General features: G+C 33.7%; 2 protein-coding genes across 4 annotated transcripts; both read right to left on the bottom strand.

Annotated features, from left to right (window-relative positions):
* Nucleotides 1–246: 246 nt before the first annotated feature.
* Nucleotides 247–18,919, bottom strand: LOC129873862 (uncharacterized). 3 transcript variants are annotated; one of them, XR_008762790.1, is made up of 13 exons: nucleotides 12,110–12,258; nucleotides 11,677–12,021; nucleotides 7,224–7,402; nucleotides 5,607–5,763; nucleotides 5,436–5,490; nucleotides 5,295–5,352; nucleotides 5,113–5,204; nucleotides 4,490–4,660; nucleotides 2,680–2,727; nucleotides 1,476–1,630; nucleotides 1,219–1,277; nucleotides 775–1,108; nucleotides 247–686 (listed from the first exon to the last, which is right to left on the bottom strand). XR_008762790.1 is itself a non-coding variant. In XM_055949056.1 (5 exons), exons 1-4 carry the CDS (start codon nucleotides 12,968–12,970, stop codon nucleotides 12,010–12,012), a joined length of 339 nt encoding a protein of 112 aa, XP_055805031.1. In that variant the 5' UTR covers nucleotides 12,971–12,990; the 3' UTR covers nucleotides 10,497–10,618; nucleotides 11,677–12,009. The 3 variants fall into 3 exon arrangements, 1 of the variants encoding a protein (XP_055805031.1); XM_055949056.1 differs by lacking the exons at nucleotides 247–686; nucleotides 775–1,108; nucleotides 1,219–1,277; ... (6 more) ...; nucleotides 5,607–5,763; nucleotides 7,224–7,402 and adding exons at nucleotides 10,497–10,618; nucleotides 12,706–12,750; nucleotides 12,849–12,990 and having other exon boundaries at nucleotides 12,110–12,269; XR_008762789.1 differs by lacking the exons at nucleotides 247–686; nucleotides 775–1,108; nucleotides 1,219–1,277; ... (8 more) ...; nucleotides 11,677–12,021; nucleotides 12,110–12,258 and adding exons at nucleotides 17,114–17,181; nucleotides 18,345–18,440; nucleotides 18,799–18,919.
* Nucleotides 18,920–19,745: 826 nt separating this feature from the next.
* Nucleotides 19,746–20,744, bottom strand: LOC129873863 (DNA mismatch repair protein MLH3-like). The gene is made up of 4 exons (XM_055949057.1): nucleotides 20,497–20,744; nucleotides 20,336–20,384; nucleotides 20,208–20,247; nucleotides 19,746–19,911 (listed from the first exon to the last, which is right to left on the bottom strand). Exons 1-4 carry the CDS (start codon nucleotides 20,503–20,505, stop codon nucleotides 19,755–19,757), a joined length of 255 nt encoding a protein of 84 aa, XP_055805032.1. The 5' UTR covers nucleotides 20,506–20,744; the 3' UTR covers nucleotides 19,746–19,754.
* Between the last annotated feature and the right edge of the window lie 6,796 nt (nucleotides 20,745–27,540).

Here is a 27,540-nt window from a genome sequence, read left to right as displayed (position 1 = left end):
ATTCTCTCTTCCACTAACCAACCTTCCACAATTTGTCCCCCCCCCCCTCCCCCCACTTCTTTTAGGGAGGCAGATGGGTGGCTACAGCCTACAGGGAAGAGAATGTGAAGTAATTTATGTATTGGTCTTTTGGAAATAAATCTTGAATTGATATCTGCATTACGAAGGTCAAGGAAAACAGAAACACCGTAGAAAAGAAGCATCCGATATAGTAAATGCTAACCAAAGATTAGTTTTCTGTTTTCTTTGTTCCAGTGTTGTCAAAGGCGCGCTGTAAGCACGCTTAAGCCCTGAAGCGAGGCTCAAAACGTGTTAAACGCTTCGCCTCGCTTTATGTGCGCTTAAGTGTGGTCATCAAGGTTCTAAGGCAAACTTTTCCTTGCCAATGAGCCTCTTTTGAAGAAGTGATACTAAATAATTGATATTTCACTTTATCATACTTTTTTTTCAATTTCTTGGTCATATATTTGTCATTCATGTTTATAATTATTGGTTTTGGACTAAACATATATATTTGTATCTTTTTCTCCCTTTGCGCCTTTTTTCATTAAAGCCCACACTTTATTTGTGCTCTGCGCTTAAAGCCCCAATGAACCTTAGAGCTTTTTTGCTCTTTTCGCATTTGATAACACTGCGTTGTTCAGGAAAATAAACTGAAATAAGTGGATACAGAACTATTGAAGGACCTACAAATAAACAGTGGTTGTTAGGGAAACAAAGAGTAGAATAGATAACTTGATCACATCTCTTACCCATCAATTTGGGCTTGTATACCTCCACTGTGTAAACATCAGGACCTGTATACCCATCAATTTGGGCCTTGAGATGTATCCTAAGAGCTTCAATGAACCATCGCTTCCATTCAAATTGTGAAGGATGAATCCCAAACCCACTAGACAATAGAGAAGGAGAAGCACATGTTCAAAGCTGGAAATCCACACTACATGCAAATGAACAAAATCTAAGAAACCATAAAGGAAATATCTTTAAGTTAGCTGGTGTAACAAAGACGGACCTTTCAAAATCAACAATTTTGAAGGAGCCACTGGGATGCACAAGGAGTATTCTTAGCAGAGACTCTTTCAGAGAATGCAAGACCCTCTTTGGGCTTCCATATTATATATGCAAACCAAAAGATCAATCATGAAAGAATACAGCTTAAGAAGTATGTAAATCAAAATTATTTATTTGTTTGAATTTTGAGAACACTAGAAGTACTTGGGAGTGTATTTGCTTCCTTCGAACTGGTTGGTTGTAAAATACATCACGGACAATGACTGTAAAGAGAAAATCCCAAGAAATTTTCTTATAAGCAAACATTATCAACTCATGTATCAGGTAGGTAGGGCTTATAAAGGATTACCTGTTGTACCAACACTTTGTCTACAATCATCAATTCCAAGAACAAAGACCAAGTTAGTAGTTTTATACCTATCCTAATGGATACTACCAACTAAAACTTAAAAGAACTTTACCTTCAAAACCTTACGATATCCATTTGGCCTCCCGTGAGTTTTAGTAACAATTTCCAACAAGGAAACGTCCGAAATAAAGCTCAGAGCATCTCCTTCAAAGCCAAAGCTTGCTGGGGAAGTGTACATATAATCTGAATGGTTCTATTTTGATGTAGCTGGTGTAAAGCAAGCATACCAAACCATAGTTAAAAGGCCAGACAAAAAGGAAGCACAACAGAATATGAAAGAAACAGGCACACATACTGTCTCCATAAGCTGGGCTAAAAGTACCTAAGCACCAATAAGTATGTTCCAACTCAACTTCAGCTAGAACAAATAATCAAAACATTTCTACATGCAGTAGTGATCAACAAAAAATATATTTCATCTCTCTCCCTCACTCTCTGGCTCCATATATACAACAGCAACAACAAACCCAGTGTAATCTCACCATGTGGGTCTGGGGAGGGTAGAGTGTACGCAGACCTAACCCCCACTTTAAAAGGTAGGGCGGCTGTTTCCGAAAGACCCTCGGCTTAAGAGAGAAGAACAAGGGAAACAAGACATAGGTCAGTAAAGCCACGCATATAGCAGACAATATAAAGATATGAATAATGAGAGCGATAAAGCGATAAAGCGATAAAGTCACGGTAGGAAAGATCGGGGATAAATGAGCATTAACTACTATAGATAAAATAGGATACCCAAAGTAAACTGGGCCAACTAATATAAGCAGTAATCCCATGCAAAATCATATGTTAAGACAAATGAGCGCGACTACGACTACTATGGAGAACCGATAGGCCACCTAGCCCACTATCTTAGTCTGGCTCCATATATATACATATATATATCCTCCCCCTTTATTTGAGGAAGCGATACAGGTAAAGAAAGTATTTTATTGAAAATGAAGCACCAGAAATGCGATGTACATAAACATCTTACAATAAAAGCAAAAAAAAAATGTAAGCATCAATATTTTGTGTTGTGAACAACCAAATCACTTTTCCCAATTACAAGTAAAACTGCAAAATAATAAATAAAAGAACATCTGTGAAAAGATACTAATGAACACAAACAGTTAAACAGCCTATCAGTTGAGTAATGCATGCAATCCCATTCCAAGTTATGAACATCATAGTTGTCAGGCAAAATAAATTATGGACAAGCAGCATCAATACAATAAAAAAGATGATGTCAGTCCAACGTTTTTCAAAAAGATTACCATAGCTTTTTCCCATCAGCACCAGTCCATCTCATGAGACACCAGATCCTTCAAAAGAAGGTACAACTTCAGGAGATGAAGTGAAATAATAAAATCGGGCATAACTTTCTACACATCAAAATGCATTAGATCAATGTCAAAGAATCTAATACTTACCATTGTCATCCACCTTAACATAGCAGGTCCAAATGCCTATAGCAACGGATATTTGGTGGAAAGTGGAAACTAGACTAAAGTTCAAACTAGGAGTACACAACTTATAAGAATAACAAACATATAAGGAAGTAAATCTCATGGAAAAAAGAAATAAGAGTTGTCATAAAAATATTCATTTGAAGAGAAATATTTATGATACTACAATGGAGCATCATACTAAGAGGAGAAAAAATAGCATCAATTTTCATATAAAACATGTGCCCCCTTGTCATCAGAAGTAGCAAACAAAGGAACATAAGAATTCATTGAAGAGCCTCACCGGTCACTGCCGTTTGTGAGAAGGAGGGATAATATCTTGGAGGAAAAGGATGGGGGAATATGTAGCTAAGCACAAGTTGTTAATTCTTGACATCATCTGTATTGACAAGGTAACCGTGAACGATGATAAGCGTGCAGAATGTATTTGGATAAAAATTAGATGTTCAGCTTGTCAATGACTCCTATTACTATGAAATCACTTATGAGAAAAGAACCACTAAACCCCAAAAGAGACAAGTATTATCATACAAGGCGACAGAGGATAGTTCAGCTCCTGCTGTGAAGAATGGTTCAACACCTGATTCTACTACACCTACTGGCAAAAGTAACAACAAAGGTAAAGGTGTAGCCATTCAAGAATATGATAGCGATGACGACTACTGGCTCTCATAAGACGATTGATTGTATTACATTCTCACCCATCAAACAAAACAGCAGCTTCATACTCATGCTCAAGTTTTTTACATGTTAATCGGCTGTAGTCTCATTTTTGTCATGTTCTTGTACCTTATCCACTTAATCATTTCTGCATTATCGGGGAACACGCAATTAACATGTATTATATTTTCTGCATTCTTTTTGATAGATTGCCAAAGTTTGACTTGGGAGAAAGTTTAATATGTAGCTAAAACCCTTAGCTCTCTTGAAATGTTTGTTGTTAGAGTTTAATGAGCCGAATTCAAGATTTAAAACTTTATGAATTCAACTTCTAATGATCTAAGTAATGAATTTTTGCATGTAAATTTGTACTCTGCGTTGGATATACTAGATTCAGGTAAACTTGTCGTTGTAACTCTAAATCCATCAGGTCGGGAATGATTGGGTAAGCAAAAATCAGGAAATTAAGTTCCAACTGGAAGAATGTCAGTCTTAGAAGCAGAAAACACATTGTAATAAGAACCAATCAGTAAAACAAATATATACAAAATGTCCTTGTTAACATTGGCCAGTTTGGTTTTGCAACCACAAGAAGCTAGAAACGTGGGTTTGCATTGTTCTCCCATAACAACAGAAAGATTATTTTGCTCTACGGACTCCAGGAACAGCTGTGACACAAGGCCTTGCTGGTCAGGGGGTCCGGTCCTTTATAATACTTTGAATTCCAATACAATGAGTAATAAATAATGATGTTTATCCAGTTTTAACCTATTTATTACACCCATATTAATGTTTCAGAAAATGATTAGGTGTTTTGAAATATCTTTTACAGGGAACTCAAACTAATTCTCACAAAAAAGCCCCAACACAAACTCAATTCTACAAAAATAAATCCAAAGACTCACTCATTTCCCAACCCCAAAACAATTAAAAAATAAATACCAACAAAAAATCTCACCTTAAATTCCACAGAGGTCATTGAAGGCTCCAAAGTCAAATCATATAAAGATCTTGGGCAGTTTAGGTTCAATAAAACAGTGGATACAACTGAGATCGACTTTGCTGCTCATCACTATGTTATTAAGTAATTTATGTATTGGTCCTTTGGAAGCAAATCTTGAATTGATATCTGCATTACAAAGGTCAAGGAAAACAAAAAAAGCGTAAAAAACAAGCATCCAATATAGTAAATGCTAACCAAAGATTAGTTTACAGTTTTCTTTGTTCAGGAAAATATACTGAAATAATTGGATACAAAAATATTGAAGGATCTACAAATTAAACAGTAGTTATTAGGGAAAGAAAGTGTAGAAAAGATAACTTGTCACATATCCATCCATCAATTTTGGGCCTGTATACTTTTCACCGTGTAAACATCAAGACCTGAGATGTATCCTGAGAGTTTTAATGAACCATCACTTGCATTCAATTTGTTAAGGGAACTCAGATGAATCCCAAAAACACTGGATAATAGCAGCAGCAGATAAGGAGTAGCACGTGTGCAAAGCCATGAAAATGAACAAAATCTTAAGAAACTAGAAAGGAAATATCCTTAAGTTAGCTGGAATAACAAAGACGGACCTATCAATATCAACAATTTTGAAGGAGCCACTAGGATGCACAAGGGCGATTCTTAGCAGAGACACTTCATAGAATGCAAGACCCTCTTTGGGCTGCCAGATTATATATGCAAACCAAAAGATCAATCAGGACAGTAAGCTTTAGCAGTATATTTGATTGAATTGTGAGAAGACTAGAAGTACTTGGAGTGCATTTGCTTCCTTCGAACTGGTTGGTTGTAAAATACATCACGAACAATGACTGCAAAAAGAAAAATCCCAACAAATTTCCTTATTAGCAGTCAGCAGTCAACTCTTTTATCAGGTAGGCTTATATAGAATTACCTATTTTACCAACATCTTGTCTACAATCATCAATTCCAAGGTGCAAACACTTTTCCTGTAAACAATGGCAAGAACAAAGACCACGTTAGTAGTTTTATATCTATCCTAATGGATACTTCCGTAAGTTTTAGTAACAATTTCCAACAAAGAAACATCAAAAGTAGAGCTTACAGCCTCTCCTTTAGGGCAAAGCTTGCTGGGAAAACATGTATATCATCTAAATTGCAGTATTTTGATGTTGCTAGTGTAAAGCAAGCATTCGAACCCATAGTTAGAAGGGCCAGATGAACCGGAAGCATAACAGAAGATGAAAGTAACCACTGAACATCTGTAAAAAGATACCAATGAACACAAATGGTCAAACAGCCTATTAGTTGAGTAATGCATGCAATCAACTTTTGCCCAAAATTGATGAGTTCACGAGATCAGAGACCAACTTTTGCCCTACAATGATCAGAGACCAACTTTTATCTCTAATTAGCCCTACAATGTAAAAAGACACAAATATCTCTAATTAGCCCTACAAATGATCAGAGACCAACTTTTGCCCAAAATTGATGAGTTTCATGAGATCCCACTTGACCAATTGGGATAACAAAGTCATTGACATTCAAGAAAAAACCAATTAGGTCAGTCCATAAGTCTTAACAAATTTATTTGACCAAAAAAGTCCCTGTTTGTACTCTGTTCTAATCTGAGTTTTCCCATAGACGACATTTCTATCATCATTGAAGCAAATTCCTGGGATTGAATCTAGCTCTTTAGCTCAAGAATTCATGCCTAAATTCTTCAAGTTAGTACTAGGCACACTTTCACCACCTATCAACCCTCCTCCAACACCAACTATCATTGCGGATTTCAGTAAAATTTCGTGATACTATCAGTATAATTTAACATGTTATACGCTTTCAGAGCGTATCTAAATAATTATGATAAATGTCTTTCAGGCAAGGGAAATTATTGTGAACCTACTAAGAACACTCAGAAGAGAGAAGGGCTTCGAAAGCAAATTCAACACGATACGCTTGGTTATCTGATGAATGAAGAAGCAAATAGATTCAAACTAACAGATGATGAGATGATTGACCCACAAAACATTAACAAAATCAGAAATAAAAATATAATCCCTCATTCTCGTACATGGCACAATTTTAACTTTTAAGAAACAATAAAAATCAAAAAGTTCAGACCATGTAAAAGAGACTAACCAATGAGGGTGTTTAAGAAAGTCTGTACAATTGAGTGTCTTCATTCATATACTACAAATCACAACTTCTTTTAATTAAACTACTTAGTTTTTTTTTGAGTTGTGCGAGTGGGGACTTCCATTCAATATCTAGTAAATTCATAAAGATTATTGACACTTGAAAGGGTAAATTACACCTTGGTGGCACCAGCATCTAGACTGTGTGAACTCCAAATAGCCTCAGACATTCGCTTAATGCTCCCATCTTTTCTTTTAAAAGCTTGCATGCAAGAATTCCAAGAAAATCTTACAATATCAAGTTCTCGATTTTTCCTTCTTTCTTTTTTAATGGATGGAAGAATACCAAGATAGTATTACTTGAGCAGATAGAACGGCGGGAAAATTGATTTAGGGTTTAGGGTTTTGATCGGACAACATAATTCCAGAACATCCTTAACACATGCTTTTAAGAATACCAATCGCTTAATGTTCTTGCTTTTTTCTTAAAAAGAATGCATGCAAGAATTCCAAGATTTCTTGAATTTCCTTTATATGTGCAATGCCAATAATTAGCAAGATAATGGGAAGAACAGTAGCATTACTTGAGAAGATGATCACCGGGAAAATTGATTTAGGGCTTTGATCGGACATCGTCACCGGAACAGTTAAGATCAGCAATCCGGTGGCGTACTCTAAGATGCGCCGGTAGCGTACTACTTCCGTAATATGATGGTGGGGAGTTCTAAAGTGCCCAGGTGGTGTCTCTTTTATAGTTTTTGAACTAGTTAATACACGCGAAAAAAAAAACAGTTAATACAAAATATATTATTTTTTTGTAAGTTTTTATTCTAAGTACTTATTTATTAAAAAAAAAATAAGAAGAGTTTATTGCATTAATGTGAAATTTTTATTCTAGTATTTTTTTTACATATATAGTTTTCGAACTTGTTAATACATGTAGAAAAAAATAAAAAACTAGTCAGTACAAAATATATTATTTTTTGTAAATTTTATTCTAGTACTTATTTATTTTTTGAAAAGGGATTAAAATTACCCTCGAACTATTCGAAATAGTTTAAATATATCTTTCAACTATTTTTGGTATCAAATATATATCCTCATCGTTATCAAAAGAGACCACAAATACCCTTTTACTTAACAATTGACCGTTAAAGCTGACGTGACAGTGCCATACGAAAAAAAATATATCCACGTGAATGGTCACATCAGTTTCTCTCCCTATTCCTCTTTACTTCAGGGGTATTATTTACCCCCTTTTTTATATATATTTTTTTCTAATTTTCCTACACCACCACATACCCCCTCCCTCCACAACCCCACCCACTTATATTTTAATAGTTAATTATTATTTTAAAAAAAATTCTATAGCACCACATACTCTCCCCCCCTCAACCCTCCCTAAAAAATTATTTTTAAAAAATTTAAAATTTTGGAGGGGATGGTGGGATAGGGAGGAAGGGTCATGGAGGTGAGTGTTGTAAAAATTCAAAAAAAAGAAATTCAAACTTTTTTAAGAATATATTTTTGGAGTGAGAGAGTAGGGGGCTGGATATGTGGTGGTGTAGAAAATTCAGAAAAAAAAAATAAAAACCTTTAAAAAAATCAGGGAGGGTGTGTGGGGGTTGGGGTATGTGGTGTTGTAAAAAAAAATTAAAAATAATAATTTATAATTAAAAAAAAATGAGTGAGTTATGGAGGGAGGGGGTATATGATGGTGTAGAAAATTTAGAAAAAAAAATTAAAATTATAAAAAAAAAAAGTCAAAAATACTCATGAACTAATGAGGAAGAAGGAGAGAGGTTGACATGGTCATCCATGTGGATATTTTTTTTCATGTGGCACTGCCACGTTAGTTTTAACAATCAACCGTTAAGTGACAGGATATCTGTGGTCTCTTTTGATAATTGCGAGGATATATATGATCTCAAAAATAGTTGAAGGGTATATCTGAGCTATTTCAAAAGTAATTTTGATCTTTTTCCGTTTATTTTTTAATAAGAAGATTCTATTTCATTGATAATGTAAAATTTTGTCATTATATATAACTTAAATTATTTAATTTTGTGCAAATTTTTATAGGTTGATTGTGATTTGAAATTTTAATCCAAATTATAAATTAATATTTTATTTTTTTACATAGATTTTTTAAAACTTAAATATAAAATTTAGTCTAACGTAACCATATTTTAACTTCATAGTCGAACTGTACATCTATTTTTAGTAACCGTAATCTCCATTTAAAATGTTTAGTATTGTTTTATTGAACTTATAGTAAATTAGTCAGTGCTTCGTGCGGCAACAAATTAATTTTTTTTATATTATTGAGTATTACAATCATTTTAAATGATACGTAATATATATGTAAAACAATTAGTCACTTTTTGAATAGCGAAGTGTTCATAATTCCAAAACATATAGAGTACAAAAAAAGCACTATGTTCACGGAGGGAGGGGTATATGGTGGTGTAGAAAATTTAGAAAAAAATTAAAATTATAAAAAAAAAGTCAAAAATACTCCTGAACTAATGAGGAAGAAGGAGAGAGGTTGACATGGTCATCCATGTGGATATTTTTTTCATGTGACACTGCCACGTTAGCTTTAACAGTCAACCATTAAGTGACAAGATATTTATAGTCTCTTTTAATAATGACGGAAATATATTTGATTCCAAAAATAGTTGAAGGGTATATCTGAGCTATTTCGAATAGTTCGAAAGTAATTTTGCCCCTTTTCCGTTTATTTTTTAATAAGAAGATTGTATTCCATTGATAATGTAAAATTTTGTCATTATATATAACTTAAATTATTTAATTTTGTGCAAATTTTTATAGGTTGATTGTGATTTGAAATTTTAATCCTGTTATAAGATTATAAATTATTATTTTATACATATTACATAGATTTTTTAAAACTTAAATATAAAATTTAGTCTAAAGTAACCATATTTTAACTTCATAGTTGTACATCTATTCTTAGTAACCTTAATCTCCATTAAAAATATTTAGTATTGTTTTATTTAACTTATAGTAAATTAGTAAGTGCTTCGCACGACAACAATTTTTTTTTATATTATTGAGTATTGCAATCATTTTAAATGAAACGTAGTATTTATGTAAAATAATTAGTCACTTTTTGAATAGCGAAGTGTTCATAATTCCAAGACATATAGAGTACAAAAAAAGCACTATGTTCATAGACCAGACATGAAAAACAATCATCAACACTTAACAGTGAATTAATAAAAAAGAGATTATACTTTTAATTATACCAAATACACCATAGGCGAATATAAATACAACCATATCAAACAATTGTAGAATACGTTATCACGATCATAATTACAAAATGACGCAAAGAGATGTCTTAATATATAAAATAAACAAAGATTAACTTACATCTTATGTTTGGAGTTCTAAAAATCATTAGAGATTTTGCATAGTTACCTTGAAATGATTAGCCTTAAAAAAAAAGAAGTCTGAAAGATCCAATTTCTTCAATTGTTTCGTACAATTTCTACTCTTAAATTAGCAATTAAACTAATTATCATTGAGATCTGAGGCTCTTCTTTCATGAATTCTAAGAAATGTCCCTAATTGGATACTATTAAAGAATTTATGTAACCACGCTTGTAAAGTTTATATTCTTAATTGTATGTCCACCAAAGAATCTCTCTACATATAGCAATAAAATTGAATTAACACCTTGCATTATAGCATATCCACAAGCATTAAAATGTAAAAAATAAACTATAGAAATTCAGGAATTGTATAACTCAAACATGCAAATATAATTCTTAAAGAAATATCACTTAAATATAAATTCAACTAATTATTGGATAAAAACTCGAGCTTGCACGACTAAGACGGTTCTCTTACTGCTTAAGAAGGAAAATGTATCAAAATTCTTTTATTTTTCAAATATCATATTCAATTCTGAAATTGACAGTGAATTAGACAATTCATGCAACAAGCAAATCTGCAATTTTTTCAAAAAAAAATATTTAAAGTTAGAACTCTCAAAATTTGAGAGGTAATTCAAATTTATCAAACTTAAAAATGTTCAATAGAATTCAGATCGAGTGTCATTTACTTAACCTATTACGAATGTATTTTTGAAGGCAATCAAGAAAATCAAACCCCATGACTTTACTTTTAAGAGGGGGGATAACTAATGTTACCAGATAAATAAAGTTAGAACAAAGTGATTGCAGTATAAATTCCATAAAAGCACTAATGTATGAAATCTCTACACTAAACTACTAAAATAGCTACAGATGGCCAGTAAATCAGAAAGTATACCACCATCTGATTCAGTGTGGTTTTCGCTCCTTTCATTCAATGTTAGAGAATACTGAGGATTTCTCCATACATGTAAAAATCATCCATATTACATTCAAACAAGATAGGACACGCTATGTCAATCAATTTAAATAATAACATAATAAATGAATTCATGAGGGAAGGCAAATTCATTTAAGCACAAAAGAATATAATGATTGTGCATGCAATATAGTGATTTAAATACTGGATAAATAGAAAAGGAACAACATTATTTTTTGAACCTCAACATTCATCACTACAAAACACTAATATTTATCAATAAAACTAAGAAAGGTAAAGATCATCAATGTAATTTTTTAAAGAAACTAAATCCTTTTAAGCTCCAAATGAAAAGCATAGTAACTGCTAGCTTTTATAATAAAGCAAATTGCATCTAAGCTCGCAAACTTCCAAAAACTCTAAGAATTTAAACCAAACAGACACATATACATCAACTTTCAACATCATCAAAAATCACCTTGTTCGTCCGTTTTATCTTTATACATACATTTTTGTAAAGATTACTTCAATTTGAACAATGAAGTTATCATTTTGGTCTGAAACAATTGTAGGAACTTCCTATTACGTTATCAGAGTTAGAAAATAGAACAGTAATGTAAATCAAATACCTTTTTGGATTATGCGAAAAGTTGAACTCTAAGTTAAAAAGTCAATTTTTAAAACTGAAAAACAAATGTCACCTAAGTAGTTTACCTTAAAACTTGGCGCTGAATGAATTCCACATAGCAATGATCAAATAGAGTGGCTTGAAGTATAAGCAACTATACATTTGTCTTCATCTTTGTTGTTGCTGTAAGGGGAAATTGAAATGGAAAACTAATATAAGTGAATAACAGTAGTTAGGTTATTAAGTAATTTATGTATTGGTCCTTTGGAAGCAAATCTTGAATTGGTATCTCCATTATGAAGGTCAAGGGAAACAAAAACACCGTGAAAAACAAGAATCCAATATAGTAAATGCTAACCAAAGATTAGGTTTTCATTTTCTTTGTTCAGGAAAATATACTGACATAAGTGGATACAGATCTATTGAAGGACCTGCAAATTAAACAATGATTTTTAGAGAAACAAGGTGCAGAAAAGATAACTTCTCACCTAGATTATCCATCAATTTGGGCCTGTATACCTTCACTGTGTAAACATCACAACCTAAGATGTATCTAGTGAGCTTGAATGAACCATCGATTGCATTCAAATTATTAAGGGAACTCATATGAATCCCAAACCCACTGGACAATAGCGGCAATGGGGAAGGAGAACCACGTGTGCAAAGCAGGTCATACTCACTGCATGCAAATGAACAAAATCTAAGAAACCTGACACGAAATATCCTAAGGGAGCTGGTATAACAGAGACAGACCTTTCAATATCAACAATTTTGAAGGAGACACTAGGATGCACAAGGGCGATTCTTAGCAGAGACTCTTTTAGAGAATGTGATACACTCTTTGAGCTTCCAGATTATATACGCAAACCAAAAGATCAAACAGGACAGAGTACAGATTTAGAAGTAAACTACGTAAATCAACATTTTTCATTTGTATTAATTGTGAGAAAACTAGAAGTACTTGGAAAACATTTGCTTCCTTCGAACTGGTTGGTTGTAAAATACATCACGAACAATGAATGCAAAAAGAAAAATCCCAACAAATTTCCTTATTAGCAAACAATATTCAACTCATGTGTCAAGTAGGCTTATACAAAATTACATGTTGTACCAACCTCTTGTCTACAATCATCAATTCCAAGGTACCAACACTTGCCGTCCTGTAAACAATGGCAAGAACAAACACCAGGTTAGTAGTTATATACCTATCCTAATGGATACTACCAATTGAATCTCAATAGAACTTTACCTTAACTACCTTACGATATTCATTTGGCCTCCAGTGAGTTTTAGTAACAATTTACAACAAAGAAACATAAGAAATATAGCTAAGAGCCTCTCCTTTGAAGCCAAAGCTTGTTGGGAAAGCATGCATATCATCTAAATTCTGTATTTTGATGTCACTGCATCTAAATTCTGTATTTTGATGTCACTGGTGTAAAGGAAGCATACAACTCCATAGTTAGAATGGCCAGACAAAAAGGAAGCACAACAGAAGATGAAGAACCAAAAAAAAGGTGGAGGATACATATATATATTGCAAATGAAGCCCTAAGATTGAGATGTACATGAACATCTTACAATAAGAGCAAAAACAAAATGTAAGCATCAATTAATTAGTATTATATTTGATCCTAGATGATTCTATCATCCCGTTAGTTAATTATGAAACTTAATACTAAAACAACAAGGTAATGTATAATCTAAATATATTATATATGGGTATTTGGCACACGAAATTAAACCAAACTGGGAAAAAGTTTCTTTTCCTTTTTAGTTTCATGAATGTTAATTGTTGCACTCTTCTCTCAATTCATGTGACAATTTTAATTTCTCTACTCTGATAATCTTATATTTCAAAACAATCAAGTAAAATAATAATTTTATATTCAAAAAATGATCAAAAATATCCATAAACTATGCAAAATTGAACAAAAATACCCTAAATTAATAGTTTAATTTAAAAATGTCGCGGCCTTCAATTTGATCCGAAAAGTGACTATTATTACTCAATAGATCAAAAAAGAAAGGGTTAGAGAGTGGGACATACAAATTTAATCATCTCAACAAATGAATAATGTTACAATCAAATTACCTATTTTATTATCGTCGTATTTCTTTATATTCTATAACCAGTGAGCTACTCTGCCTTTACATGGAAACTTTACAATCCGTTCCATTTTCCTATTTTTCATGTGTGTATGTGCGTGTGTGTATACTACCACCAAAAGCTAGTGTTACATTTAATACATACATTTATTTGTTGAATATGTATATATGTACCAAGCCCCACCCACCTTTCAGTTGTTTTCTTTGTGGTGATAAGTCAAACAAAGTGGAAATTCTGAGCTGTTGCTGAGCAGCCTTTTTAACAAATAGCAAGCCATTGAAGTCAATAGCTTCCTTTCCAGTTCATAGCAAAATGTCTACATAATCAGACATGTAATCAGGTGAAAGAAAATTCAGTAATCCTAAAAAGTGCACCACTTCTCAAGTTTGATCTAGTCCATGATCTGCTGTCGAAAACTAAGAGGAACCAAACACAGTCCACTGATTACATGTTCTACCACTACCTCCACTCTTCAAAGAAAAATAAGAAAATTGTCACTTCCTCCGAGCCTATTCTAGCTTTTCGTTAATCCCCTCATTCAAATTAATAAATTTCTAGTATTTATTAAAACTGTTAGAATGTTAGAGTAGTGTTAAAGTGTTCAAATGAAGCTAGTTCCTCTAAGATGTTGTCACGATCCAAAAACTGAGGTCATGATGGCACACATCTCAAAACCCAATATGATGTGTAACCCTAAAAATAAAATTCATACAAGACTCCCAAAGGGGAAAGTGATTCCACGATTTAAATAATAATAAAAAAAAACAATGAAGAAATTATCCCAAAACCTGGTGTCATAAGTATAAAGAGCATCTAATACAAGGTTCGAATCTGAAGATACAACATAAGTCTCTGAATGATACAAAAGACTGAAAAATAAAGATAGACTAGTGACGATCCGAATTCGGGGACCTCACCACTAATCTGAGAATTACACAATCCGCTAGAATATTAACTGCCACGTGGGGTACCCCGACTAGTATCTGCATCAAAAAAGGATACAGAAGTAGGGGTGAGTACAATTCACATGTACTCAGTAGGTTTTAGCTGACTGAGTATAAGGAATTAATCAAACCTATGAAATAAACTAAGGAACGCTTCCGCCTGCATATAGAAAAGTCCCACTTCGGCATCGGTGCCGCCAGTTTATATATATAGTGGCACGAATAAAGTATAATAACAACTCATAATCACAATTAATCAAATAATTCAAGCAGCACAAATGTCAATGCAATGCAATGCAATATGATGATGCAATGATGTGGTGGTACGGTGGAATCAAGACTGTCGCACAGCCTGTCGTATACACCTGCCGAGCTGTGCTACCAAGCAGGACCCATGGGGGTCTCGCAGACCATATACCTCAATCACAATATCTCATTATCCTTGCCACCTCCTCGTGGTCAAGGGATCACAATGCATCCACTACCCTGCCGGAAAACTGCCTCGGTCAGGGACTCAAGATACAAAGGTTGGGATCACAATGCATCCACTACCCTGCCGGAAAACTGCCTCGGTCAGGGACTCAAGATACAAAGGTTTAAAGGTGTTTCATTTTCTTTCTCAATTAGAATTTCCATATTTCTCAACTTCCCATGTTTCATGATGTGATGAATGAGGATGAATGCATCAAAACACATATGCATGGAAGTAATAATCAACTCACATGTGATATAATGTTCAAAGTTCTCAAAACTTAACCTACACATGATATTCACCCTCAATAAATAGTAACGGGAAGAACACACTTTCATTTAAATATTCACCCATTTCTCAACAATATTTCAATACTCAAGTATGCTCAAAACCCCCAACTCAATCTCTCAGGCGGCATCACAAGTCAAATAATATACGCAAGCCTCTCTCTTAGGCAAATCATAATTCACATGCTCTCAAAGCAAATAAGATAACAAATAAGGCCCCCACACGGGCTATGTAATACAAATAAACCCCATCACGACAACACATTAATAAATAAGCCTCCACACGGACATCATAATATATATAACATTCTCCACTCATACTACAACCCCATCCCAAAGTCTATAACATATGAATGATTAATTACCCCATCTCAATCTCAAAGAAAGATAGCCAAACCTACCTCAATTGCCGAAACCGCACTCAAATACCTCCACCGGACAAGCAAATCTCGAATTCAGCGCCCGGAATGACAATCCACTATCAACAATGAAACATACACGTCACAAGGAGTCCAATGACACCCATATTGATAGGTTTCGGAACCGGGGGTAAAATGGTCCAAAAATTAACTATTTTCGAAAAGGGTCAAATCTGTAAATTTATTGAACAATCCCATTCTATTGGTAATAAGGAACTCATGGTTGAAAAACCCATAAAAATAGAGCTCAAAACGAGTTGGAAATCACAATTTTCCTTAAATTCGGATTAGGGAAGAAACAAGGATTTTTGGGGTTTGAAACTAAAATTTAAGAGTTAAAATCGTCAAAAAACTTAATGAAAAAGGAAGGTTTTAGGTCAAAAATCACTTACCCAACGCTTTGCCTCGAAAATCTCTTCTCAAATCACCTCAAGAACTCAAACAAATGTTGAAAAAATATTGAAATGGGAAGAAAGGGGCATTTTCTGCCCAAAAAGTTACTGTTCACGCGTGTTACTGTTCACGCATGTTTTGTACAAATTTACGAAAATCACCCTCAAGGTCATTACAGATGTGGACTGTATCTCATACAGGTTAAACCTGTTGACAGGCAGCCTTAGCCAAAGGCTGTCACCATTTACAATCGGCCCTTTTCTATTCAGTATCTTATCTTTCTCCGGTGGTCGTTCCAGATTGAACATGCCTCTTTTTGGCAACTGGTCAAGAAGACCTCTTTCCAATGACAGTTCAGTAATATCAGCCTCTCTCTAACAACCATTCTAATAGAGACACGCCTCTTTCCTATAACTTTCTAACAAAGTCGTGACTATTTTCAAATGGTTGTCTTGTCGTGTCGCGTGAGCGTTCCCAAATCATCGAGCCTCTTTTCGGTGATTATTCCTGTACTTGCACCTCTATCTGGTCATTTTTCTGACAGCAACATTCACTTTCCTGGTAAGCTTCCATCTACTGGAACTTCTCTAGCGAGATCTTCCTGTGATATTCTGTTTCTTACATTTTCACTATAAGCAAACTAAGGTGGCTTCCCTACTTTGTGCTTTACTGGTGTCCAATATTAGATTATGCTAGGTGTTAGTAAAAAGTTAGTCCCTCACCCATTATATAAGTTGTGAATTATTTTTTGAGAAAACAACCCAAACCAATTCTCACGAGACAAGCCCTAACACAAACTGAATTCTACAAAAGTAAATCCAAAGACCCACGCTCGTTTCCCAACCCCAAAACAACTAAAAAATAAATGTCAACAAAAAATCTCACCTTAAATTCCACAAAGGTCAAATCATATAAAGATCTTGGGCAGTTTAGGTTCAACTACTTTGCTGGTCCATGTCAGAAGCACTGTTAAAACTCATCGTTATAGCATCCATACGCATTAGAAAGTTAAAAATAAATAATAAAAATTCAGGGACTGTATAACTCGAACATGCATAAAATAATTCCTAAAACAAATCACTTGAATATAAATTCAAGCCGCTATTTCCACATAGAAACTAATCCAAGCCATGTGTTCACGAAATACTAACCAAAGACTTGCTTCTATAAAGAGATACGCTGGAGGAACAGAGTAGATATGTGAGTAATATAATTGATACATGTACAGATCTGTATTCATGATTAAGTGAGTCTGTATCCTTTTTGCGATTAACAGTAGTACAATTGCCAAAAGAAATGTGATTGCAATATAAACTCCATAAAAAGCACTAATATGGAATCTCTACACCAAGTTACTAAAATAGCTACAGATGGCCAGTAAATCAGAAAGTATTCCAGCACCAGATCTAGTGCAGTTTTCGCTCCTTTTATTCAATGTTAGAGAATGCTGAGGATTCTCCATACATGTACAAAGAATCCATATTATATTCCACCTAGAGAGGACATGCTATGTCAACCAACTTAAACAATAACATAATAAATGAATTCAGTGAGGAAAGGTAGATTCATTTCAACACAGAAGAATATAATGATCATGAATTCAATACAGTGATTAAAATTAGGGATAAAACAGAGAAGGAACAACATTATTTCTTGAACCTCAACATTCATCACTACAAAACACTAATATTTATCAATAAAACTAAGAAAGATAAAGACCATCAATGTTACTTTTTAAAGAAACTAAATCCTTTTAAGCTCCTAATGAAAAGCATAGTAACAGCTAGCTTTTATAATAAAGCAAATTGCATCTAAGCTCGCAAACTTCCAAAAACTCTTGAATTTAAACCAAACAGAGACATATACATCAACTTTCAACGTCATCAAAAATCACCTTGTTCGTCCGTTTTATCTTTATACATACATTTATGTAAAGATTACTTCAATTTGAACAATGAAGTTCTCATTTTGGTCAGAAACAATTGTAGGAACTTCCTATTACATTATCGGAATTAGAAAATAGAAAAGTAATGTAAGCCAATCACTTTTTCGGATTATGCGAAAAGTTGAACTCTAAGTTAAAAAGTCAATTTTTAAAACTGTAAACAAATGTCACCTAAGTGGTTTACCTTAAACTTGGCGCTGAATGGATTCCACATAGCAATGATCAAATAGAGTGGCTTGAAGTATAAGCAACTATACATTTGTCTTCATCTTTATTGTTGCTGTAAGGGGAAATTGAAATGGAAAACTAATATAAGAAGTGAATAACAGAAGTTTGTCTAAAGATAACGTATAAAGGAAAAAAGTGTATAAAAGCACAATCTTCCAGAATTCCATTGGCAACCTTCGGCTTCATCTCCTCCGGTTCTTGTTGATGTATAATCAAAAGAAAAATGAGGGGTGGAATAAATTAAAATGAGGCTTTAATTGGAGGAAGGAGTAACGTTAAAACAAGAGAGTTAGTTAAGTGGGTTGCAAATACATTATTCAGAGAACAATATAACACGACATTTAAGCAAGATTAGAGTTAATTAAATGAAGGAGTGAAATATGAGAACTGGTTAGTGTCAATGTACAAACCTGTTAAAGAAATTCTATCACATCCACATCAGTTATATTAACCCCCAAAATACACGGAACCTGCATTATCAAGAAAACAACCATTTTCTTATTAAACACATGCAAAGGAGTCTTCTTAACTAGTGCAGTATTTCCTAAAACATGAATAAGGTCAAGAATAAAAAAGGGCAGTCCGGTGCACTAGACCTCCCGCTATACGCTATGAATAAAGTCATGAATAGTTTTCCAAAATAAGTTAGAAGCTATTCGAGTTTCAAGCATAATTCGAAGAGAGAAAACATCTAGCATTGTCTAATTATTGATGGTATTAGAAGTAACAATTCATAATTCACTCGCAATAATCAACCCAATTAGTCCTTCACCCATTAATAAGACATGTGAATTATTTTTTTAGAAAACAGCCCAAACTAATTCTCACGAGGAAAGCTCCTAACACAAACTCAATTCTACAAAAGTAAATCCAAAGACCCACACTCGTTTCCCAACCCATAAACAATTAAAAAATAAATGCCAACAAAAATCTCACCTTAAATTCCATATAGGTCTTTGAAGGCTCCAAAGTCAAATCATATAAAGATCTTGGGCAGTAAAGGTTCAACAAAAACAGTAGATATATCAGAGATCTACTTCGCTGGTCAATGTAAGAAGACTGTCAAAACTCATCGTTATGTTATTAAGTAATTTATGTACGTATTGGTACTTTGGAAGCAAATCTTGAATTGGTATCTGCATTGTGAAGGTCAAGGGAAACAAAAACACCGTAAAAAACAAGAATTCGATATATTAAATGCTAACCAAAGATTAGGTTTCCGTTTTTTGTTTAGGAAAATATACTGACATATGTGGATACAGATCTATTGAAGGACCCGCAAATTAAACAGTGGTTTTTAAGGAAACAAGGTGTAGAAAAGATAACTTATCACATATCTTATCCATCAATTTGGGCATATATACCTTCACATTGTAAACATCACGACTGAGATGTATCCGGAGAGCTTGAATGAACCATCAATTGCATTCAATTTATTAAGGGAACTCAGATGAATCCCAAACCCATTGGACAATAGCGGCAATGGAGAAGGAGAAACACGTGTGCAAAGTAGGTCATACTCACTGCATGCAAATGAACAAAATCTAAGAAACCAGACTGGAAATATCCTAAGTAAGCTGGTATAACAAAGAGGGACCTTTCAATATCAACAATTTTGAAGGAGCCACTGGGATGCACAAGGGCGATTCTTAGCAGAGGCTCTTTCAGAGAATGTGATACACTCTTTGGGCTTCCAGATTATATACGCAAACCAAAAGATCAAACAGGATAGAGTACAGCTTAAGAAGTATGTAAATCAAAATTATTTATTTGTTTGCATTTTGAGAAAACTAGAAGTACTTGGGAGTGCATTTTCTACCTTCGAACTGGTTGGTTGTAAAATTCATCACGAAAAATGACTGCAAAGAGAAAATCCCAAGAAATTTTATTATAAGCAAACAACATCAACTCATGTATCAGGTAGAGGTAGGGCTTATACATGATTACCTGTAGTACCAACATTTTGTCTACAATCATCAATTCCAAGGTACAAACACTTGTTGTCTGATAAACAATGGCAAGAACAAGGACCAAGTTAGTAGTTTTATACTTATCCTAATGGATACTACCAACTAAAACTCAAAAGAACTTTATCTTCAAAACCTTACGATATCCATTTGGCCTCCCGTGAGTTTTAGTAAGAATTTCCAACAAGGAAACGTCAGAAACAGAGCTCAGAGCATCTCCTCCAAAGCCCAAGCTTGCTGGGAAAGCGTGCATATAATCTGAATGATTGTATTTAGATGTAGCTGGTGTAAAGCAAGCATACCAGACCATAGTTAAAAGGCCAGACAAAAAGGAAGCACAACAGAAGATGAAAGAAACAGGCACATATACTGTCTCAATAAGCTGGGCTAAAAGTACCTAAGCACCACTAAGTATGTTCCAACTCAACTTCAACTAGAAGAAATAATCAAAACATTTCTACATGCAGTAGCGATCAACAAAAAATATATGTTATCTATCTCTCTCTCCTCTCTCTGGCTCCATATATATATATATATATCCCCCTCCCTCTTTTTTGGGGACGCAATACAGGTAAAGAAAGTATTTTATTGCAAATGAAGAACCAGAAATGCGATGCTCTTATAATAAAAGCAAAAGCAAAATATCAGCATCAATATTTTGTGTTGTGAACAGCCAAACCACTTTTCCTAATTACAAGTAAAACCGCAAAATAATAAATAAAAGAACATGTGTAAAAAGATACTAATGAACACAAACAGTCAAACAGCCTATCAGTTGAGTAATGCATGCAATCCCATTCCAAGTTATGAACATCATAGTAATCAGGCAAAACAAATTATGGAGAGCAGCATCAATACAATAAAAAAGATGCTGTCAGTCCAACATTTTGCAAAAACATTACCATATCTTTTTCCCATCAGCACCAGTCCATCTTGTGAGACACCAGATCCTTCAAAAGAAGGTACAACTTCAGGTGATGAAGTAAAATAATAAAATTGAGCATAACTTTCTGCACATCAATATGCATTAGATCCATGTCAAAGAAACTAATACTTACCATTGTCATCCACCTTAATATAGAAGGTCCCAATGCCGATAGCAACAGATACCTGGCAGAAAGTGGAAACTAGATTAAAGTTCAAACTAGGAGCATCATACTAAGAGGAGAAAAAACAGCATCAATTTTCATATAAAGCATGTGCCCTCATCATCAGAAGTAGCAAACAACGGAACATAAGAATTCATTGAAGAGTCTCACCGGTTACTGCCGTTTGTGAGGAGGGATAATATCTTGGAGGAAAAGGAGGGGGGAATATGTAGCTAAGCACAAGTTATTAATTCTTGAAATCATCTGTATTGACAAGGTAACCGTTAACGATGATGAGAGTGCAGAATGTATTTGGATAAAGGTCACCGATCTAAAAGGCAAATTACATATTCAGCTTGTCAATAACTCCTATTACTATGAAATCACTGATGAGAAAAGAACCACTAAACCCCAAAAGAGACCAGTACTATTATACAAGGCGACGGAGGATAGTTCAGCACCTGCTGTGAAGAATGGTTCAACACCTGATTCTACTACACCTACTGGCAAAAGTAACAACAAAGGCAAAAGTGTAGCCATTCAAGAATAACAAGTAAAACCACAAAATAAGAAATAAAAAAACATCTGCAAAAAGATACCAATGAACAAAAATGGTCAAACAGCCTATTAGTTGAGTAATGCATGCAATCAACTTTTGCCCAAAATTGATGAGTTCATGAGATCAGAGACCAACTTTTGCCCTACAATGATGAGAGACCAACTTTTATCTATAATTAGCCCTAGAATGTAAAAAGACACATTTATCTCTAATTAGCCCTACAAAACGCCATGAATTTTCCTTCCTTCTTTTTTAATGGACGGAAGAATACCAAGATAATGGGAAGATCAGTAGAGAGCAGATAGAACGGCGGGAAAATTGATTTAGGGTTTAGGGTTTTGATCGGACAACATAATTCCAGAACATCCTTAACACATGCTTTTAAGAATACCAATCGCTTAATGTTGTTGATTTTTTCTTAAAAAGAATGCATGCAAGAATTCCAAGATTTCTTGAATTCCTTAAAATATGCCAAGAATCAGCAAGATAACGGGAAGAACAGTAGCATTACTTGAGAAGATGATCACCGGGAAAATTGATTTAGGGCTTTGATCGGACATCGTCACCGGAACAGTTAAGATCAGCAATCCGGTAGCGTATGGCTTCCGTAATGTGATGGTGGTGAGTTATAAAGTGAGCAGGTGGTGTCTTTTTTATAGTTTTTGAATTTTGAACTAGTTAATACACGCGGAAAAAAACCCAGTTAATACAAAATATAATATTTTTTTATAAGTTTTTATTCTAGTATTGATTTATTAAAAATAAGAAGAGTTTATTGCATTAATGTGAAATTTTTATTCTAGTATTTTTTAATTTTTTTAGTTTTTGAACTAGTTAACACATGCAGAAAAAATAAAAAACTAGTCAATACAAAATATATTATTTTTTGTAAATTTTTATTTTAGTACTTATTTATTTTTTTAATAAGAAGAGTCTATTCCATTGATAATGTAAAAACTTAAATTATTTAATTTTGTGCAAATTTTCATTGATTGATTATGATTTGAAATTTTTTAAAACTTTAAAGTAAGTATATTCTATATTCGTAATCGAACCGTACATTTATCTATAGTAATCGTAATTTTCATTCAAAATATCTAGTATTTTTTTATGCTTAAGTCATCTGTAGCCTCTTAAACTTGTCCGCATTATTCACTTAGATACCTCAACTTGATCTTGTACCTATTGAACACCATTACCCTCTCAAATTTGAACATTATTGTGACAATAAGCTAAAAGTGTAAGACGTGTGAAATACACTCGCGGTGACCTGACAATTTGACAAATTAAATAATGACACGTGTTTTGAATTAAAAAAAAATATTAAAAATATATTATCGAATAAAAGAAAAAGGAAATTATTTCTAAGTAAAAGAAATTTTAAAAAAAATTGTAACTCCCCACCCACTCATTTCCCCTGCTATCCGACAGCCCCACTATCTTCTTCCCCCAATTTAATCAAATATATGCATGAAAATCCTTTTACAAATAAAGATCAATTTAAAGTCAAAATAATATATTCATAACAGTCAAAATACTATTAAATTTTTTTTTAGCAAAGCAAAAAATAACATAAAAATTATCCCACAAAATTAACAGATATATACATCAATTTAATAAAGAAATCAAAGTCAAGACGGAGATCTGCTCAAAAGAGTGGCTAGAAAGAAAGAGGACAATCAAATGGTGATGGTCAAAACAAGAACAATTATGACGTTGCTAATAATACTGATATAAATGACAATGGGGCCAAAAAAGAAAGCAATGACGAAGGTAAGGAAGTGAAGTGTACTGAGAAAAAAGAGGAAGAAGAACGGTGTATGATGATGTGGTGGAGGAAGTAATGGCAACGAGGTAAGGAAGAAGAAATATTTTTTTAAAAATGAAAAACGTCTAATTTAATATCTCTCACGCACCTAATAAATGTGAATCACAAACAATATGCATATCCATAAGCATTGAAATGTAATTTTGTTTTATATAAAAATTCATGGATTGTATAACTTAAACATCCATAAAATAATTCTAAAGAAAAATCACTTAAATATAAATTCAACTAATTGTTGGATAAGAGCTCAAGCTTGCGCGATGAAGATGGTCTTCCATGCAGTTTAATTCAAATATCATGATCAACTACAAAAGTAATCGATAGTGGATTAAGAAATTCAGATTATGCAATTCAAGCACCAAACAAATGTGCAATTTTTTAATATTTAAATTTAGAACTCTCAAAACTTGAGAGGTAATTCAAATGTATCAAACTTAAAAATGCTCAAAAGAATTACCATCAACTATCTAAGTGAGTTTAGGCAAGATATTGTTCTACTAAATAACACAAAGTTTTAATTGTGATAAAATAATAAATCCACCATCTTTTCTCACCAACTTACTATAAAAATCTCAATTTGGTGTGAACTAATTTAGTTTAGTGGGTCAAATTCAGATTAAAGAGGAAAACGGGTAAATTTAATTGATTTACGAAAAACCGTCCAATTGAGGGGTATATTTGCTAAGTTTAATAATGGCAAGGGTATAAATAACCGAATTAGGATAAACTTAACTAATAAATGAAATGAGGAATAATTTTTTACCCTTTTCCTAATATTTATCAATAAACAATTGTAGAAAATAGGAACTTCCTATTATGTTATCCGAATTAAAAAATAGAAAACTAACGTAAACCGATTGCTTTTCGAATTACGCGAACTGTCCAACTCTTTTAGTTAGAAAATTCATTTTTTTTTAAAATGTAAACAAAATTCACCTAAGTAGTTAACCTTGGTGTTGAATGGATTCCACATAGTAATGGTCTCATAGAGTGGCTTGAAGCCTTGAAGTATAAACATTTATACATTTGCCTTTGTCTTTGAGTAAGCTGTTAATGTAAGGCGAAGTTGAAAGAATAACAAGTCTGTCTAAAGATGACGTATAAAGGAAAAGAACATATAAAAGCACCATCTTTCAGAATTTCATTGGCAGCCATCGGCTTCATCTCCTCTGGTTCCTGTTGATGTATAATCAAAAGAAAAATGAGAAGGGTGGAACAATTTAAAGGGAGGCGTTAATTGGGGGGAAGGGAGTAAGGTTAAAACAAGAGAGTTAGTTAAGTGGATTGCAAATACATTATTCAGAGAACATGACATTGCATTTAAACAAAAACATAACCAAGATTCCACATGAAAAAGATTAGGATTAATTAAATGGAGGAGTGAAAATGAGAGCTAGTTAGTGTCACTAAGAGATCCAAATCAGCTAGATCAACGCCCAAAATATACAGAACTTGTATTATCAAGAAAACAACTATTTTCTCATGAAACACATGGAAAAGAATCTTGTTAGCTAGTGCCGAATTTCGTAAAACATGAATGAGGTCATGAATTCCAAAATACGTTGGAAGCTATTCGAGTTTCAAGGCCTCATAATTCAAAAGAGAGAGCCTCTAACATTGTCTTGTTATTGATGGTATTAGAACAAAAAGATTTCCCTTAGAAGCAACAATTCATAATTCACTCGTTATATTCAACCTAATTAAAACATAAAATGGACCTTAAGAGATAATATGCACAACTCACACTTGAAAGCCTTAAACCCTCAAAAATCCTTCTTGCTTTTAGCAAGATGGAACACAAAACTGATATAAACTGTGGTATTGATGCCTCGGAATGGAATAACTAGACTGAGAAGAAGTGCTCATCATGCTTTGTTTTCCACATATAGACGGGCATATATCCTTCAAAAGGAGGAACATGAAAGCTAACGAGACTAGGCTCTAAAGTGTAGTAAAAGGTTCGAGAATGTAGGAGAGCAATCGCTCTCAGCCCTGGTGTATTTACTATACAGTGTAGCTTTATTCCCAAAAATTCCTAATCCCAATTCTTCTTCCTAGTAGATGATGTCACTTCCTAATCCTGTATTAACAACTACAATCAGTACTATATTACCTTTCCCTTATAAGACTGGTTAGCAAATGGTATACATGTACTTAAACTTTTTGAATGTATAATATGACAGAGACAAGTATTAGAGAGTGTTACTGCAAGAAGTGTGACATATGTTGGTTGCTTAAGTTCCTGCTTTAAACAAAACATATAACTTCATGCTAGAGTTAGGTTCAACTTCAATGAATGTTGCAAAATTTTGTAGAATGGAATTTAAGGTAAACGACAATTTTATCAAGTTCCATAGACTGGTTGTGATGAAAATCTAAACAAAGATCCATAACTTATCTGGTAAATGATCTTGAAGCTTGAGAATAAACGTTGCAGATCCAACCCAGTTTTGAATTTGGTCAGCATAGTTGTATAATAATTGGTAACCAATTTCAGGCATGATCTGCAAAAGCATGGTCAAAGACTCAAAATCAATGTTACCTATTATATAAAGAGTTTCTTCTTCCCCACATGCCAAGCGGCACAAGGCAAATCTATTTCACATTAAGATGACCATAAACGTACCAATTCTTGCCCGGAATCAAGATAGGTTGTTGTCCTCTTTTGTCCAAATAGGACCGGATAATTCACTAAGTTACAGACTCCACATTGAAATGACACATCAATGGGTTTTTAGATAATCATTACCATTTCAGGCAGTTCTACCAAAAGAATTCGCTCATCTGCAACATGTGTAGAACATGACAATGAGTGTAATGCTCAACGAAGATAAAAGCTAGAATCAAACAAAAGATCATAATCCTTGACTATGTAAAAAGGGACGCACATTTATTTTGACACGGGCCTCAGTTTCTACATAAGAATATACTCCACCAGACAGTCACATAGTGATGGAACAAAAGATAAAGCATCCTATATCACTCTCCATTTCTTCAGAAATATCACAAAATTTCAACACAAAAAAGTAAGACATTATTTAGTTAAAGTATTAGACATGCAGGGAATGTTTACTGACTTGAACTTTTGATCTGACAGAGAAATCTGGACTCGGAATCATGCTTTTCAGAAGCACTTCCCCACAAAATATTCTGTGAAGATCGAGTCTCTCTCCTGATAGTGCATTCTCCACTTAGTTTTCTTGGCTTCGGGGAAGGAATTTCAAGTGTCGCTTTGCAACTCTTGCCCCTGTACCTCTTTTTCCGGAACTCATAATTCACAGGTATATCTGAAAAGAGGAGCAAGGAATGGGATAGTAATAGATGAGGAGGATACTTCAACAACTATATTCTTATCAATGTTTTCCAAAAGTAGCTTAAGAGAAGAAAGTGATAAAACTACACGATGGCATACCAGTGAAATGCTTTGCACCATCTGATGCATAAGTAGCTCTCTCTTCCATTAACCAACCTTCCACAATTTGTTTCCCTCTCCCCCCCCCCCCACCTCTTTTAGGGAGGCAGGTGGGTGGCTACAGCCTACAGGGAAGGGAATGTGAAGTGGACAAAGCCACATATACAAATAACATCAAAAAGAATGAATCCTAAGTAATGTTGAGTACAATTGCTCTCATCGACAGAGTTACTTCCAGTAAAGTGATTCGCGATAGTATCCTCAATAAAGAGAAGGACGGGCCGGAACCTACAAGTAA

Source organism: Solanum dulcamara, chromosome 11 (genome assembly GCF_947179165.1).
Source record: "Solanum dulcamara chromosome 11, daSolDulc1.2, whole genome shotgun sequence".
Lineage (NCBI taxonomy): Eukaryota > Viridiplantae > Streptophyta > Magnoliopsida > Solanales > Solanaceae > Solanum > Solanum dulcamara.
Note: the sequence above shows the minus strand (reverse complement) of the source record. Positions and strands in the feature narration are given on the sequence as shown.

Bases quoted from the DNA above. Each gene is read 5' to 3' on its own strand.
- LOC129873862 (XM_055949056.1), bottom strand. From the start codon at position 12,970: ATGATATGCATGCTTTCCCAACAAGCTTTGGCTTCAAAGGAGAGGCTC. The intron at 12,751-12,848 runs GTAGTTAAGGTA...CATTGTTTACAG, and splicing joins GGCCAAATGAATATCGTAAG to GACGGCAAGTGTTGGTACCT. The intron at 12,270-12,705 runs GTTGGTACAACA...ATTTGCATGCAG, and splicing joins TTGATGATTGTAGACAAGAG to TGAGTATGACCTGCTTTGCA.
- LOC129873863 (XM_055949057.1), bottom strand. The intron at 20,248-20,335 runs GTAATCATGTAT...TTCTCTTTGCAG, and splicing joins ACAAAATGTTGGTACTACAG to TCATTTTTCGTGATGAATTT. The intron at 19,912-20,207 runs GTAGAAAATGCA...ATTTGCATGCAG, and splicing joins TACAACCAACCAGTTCGAAG to TGAGTATGACCTACTTTGCA.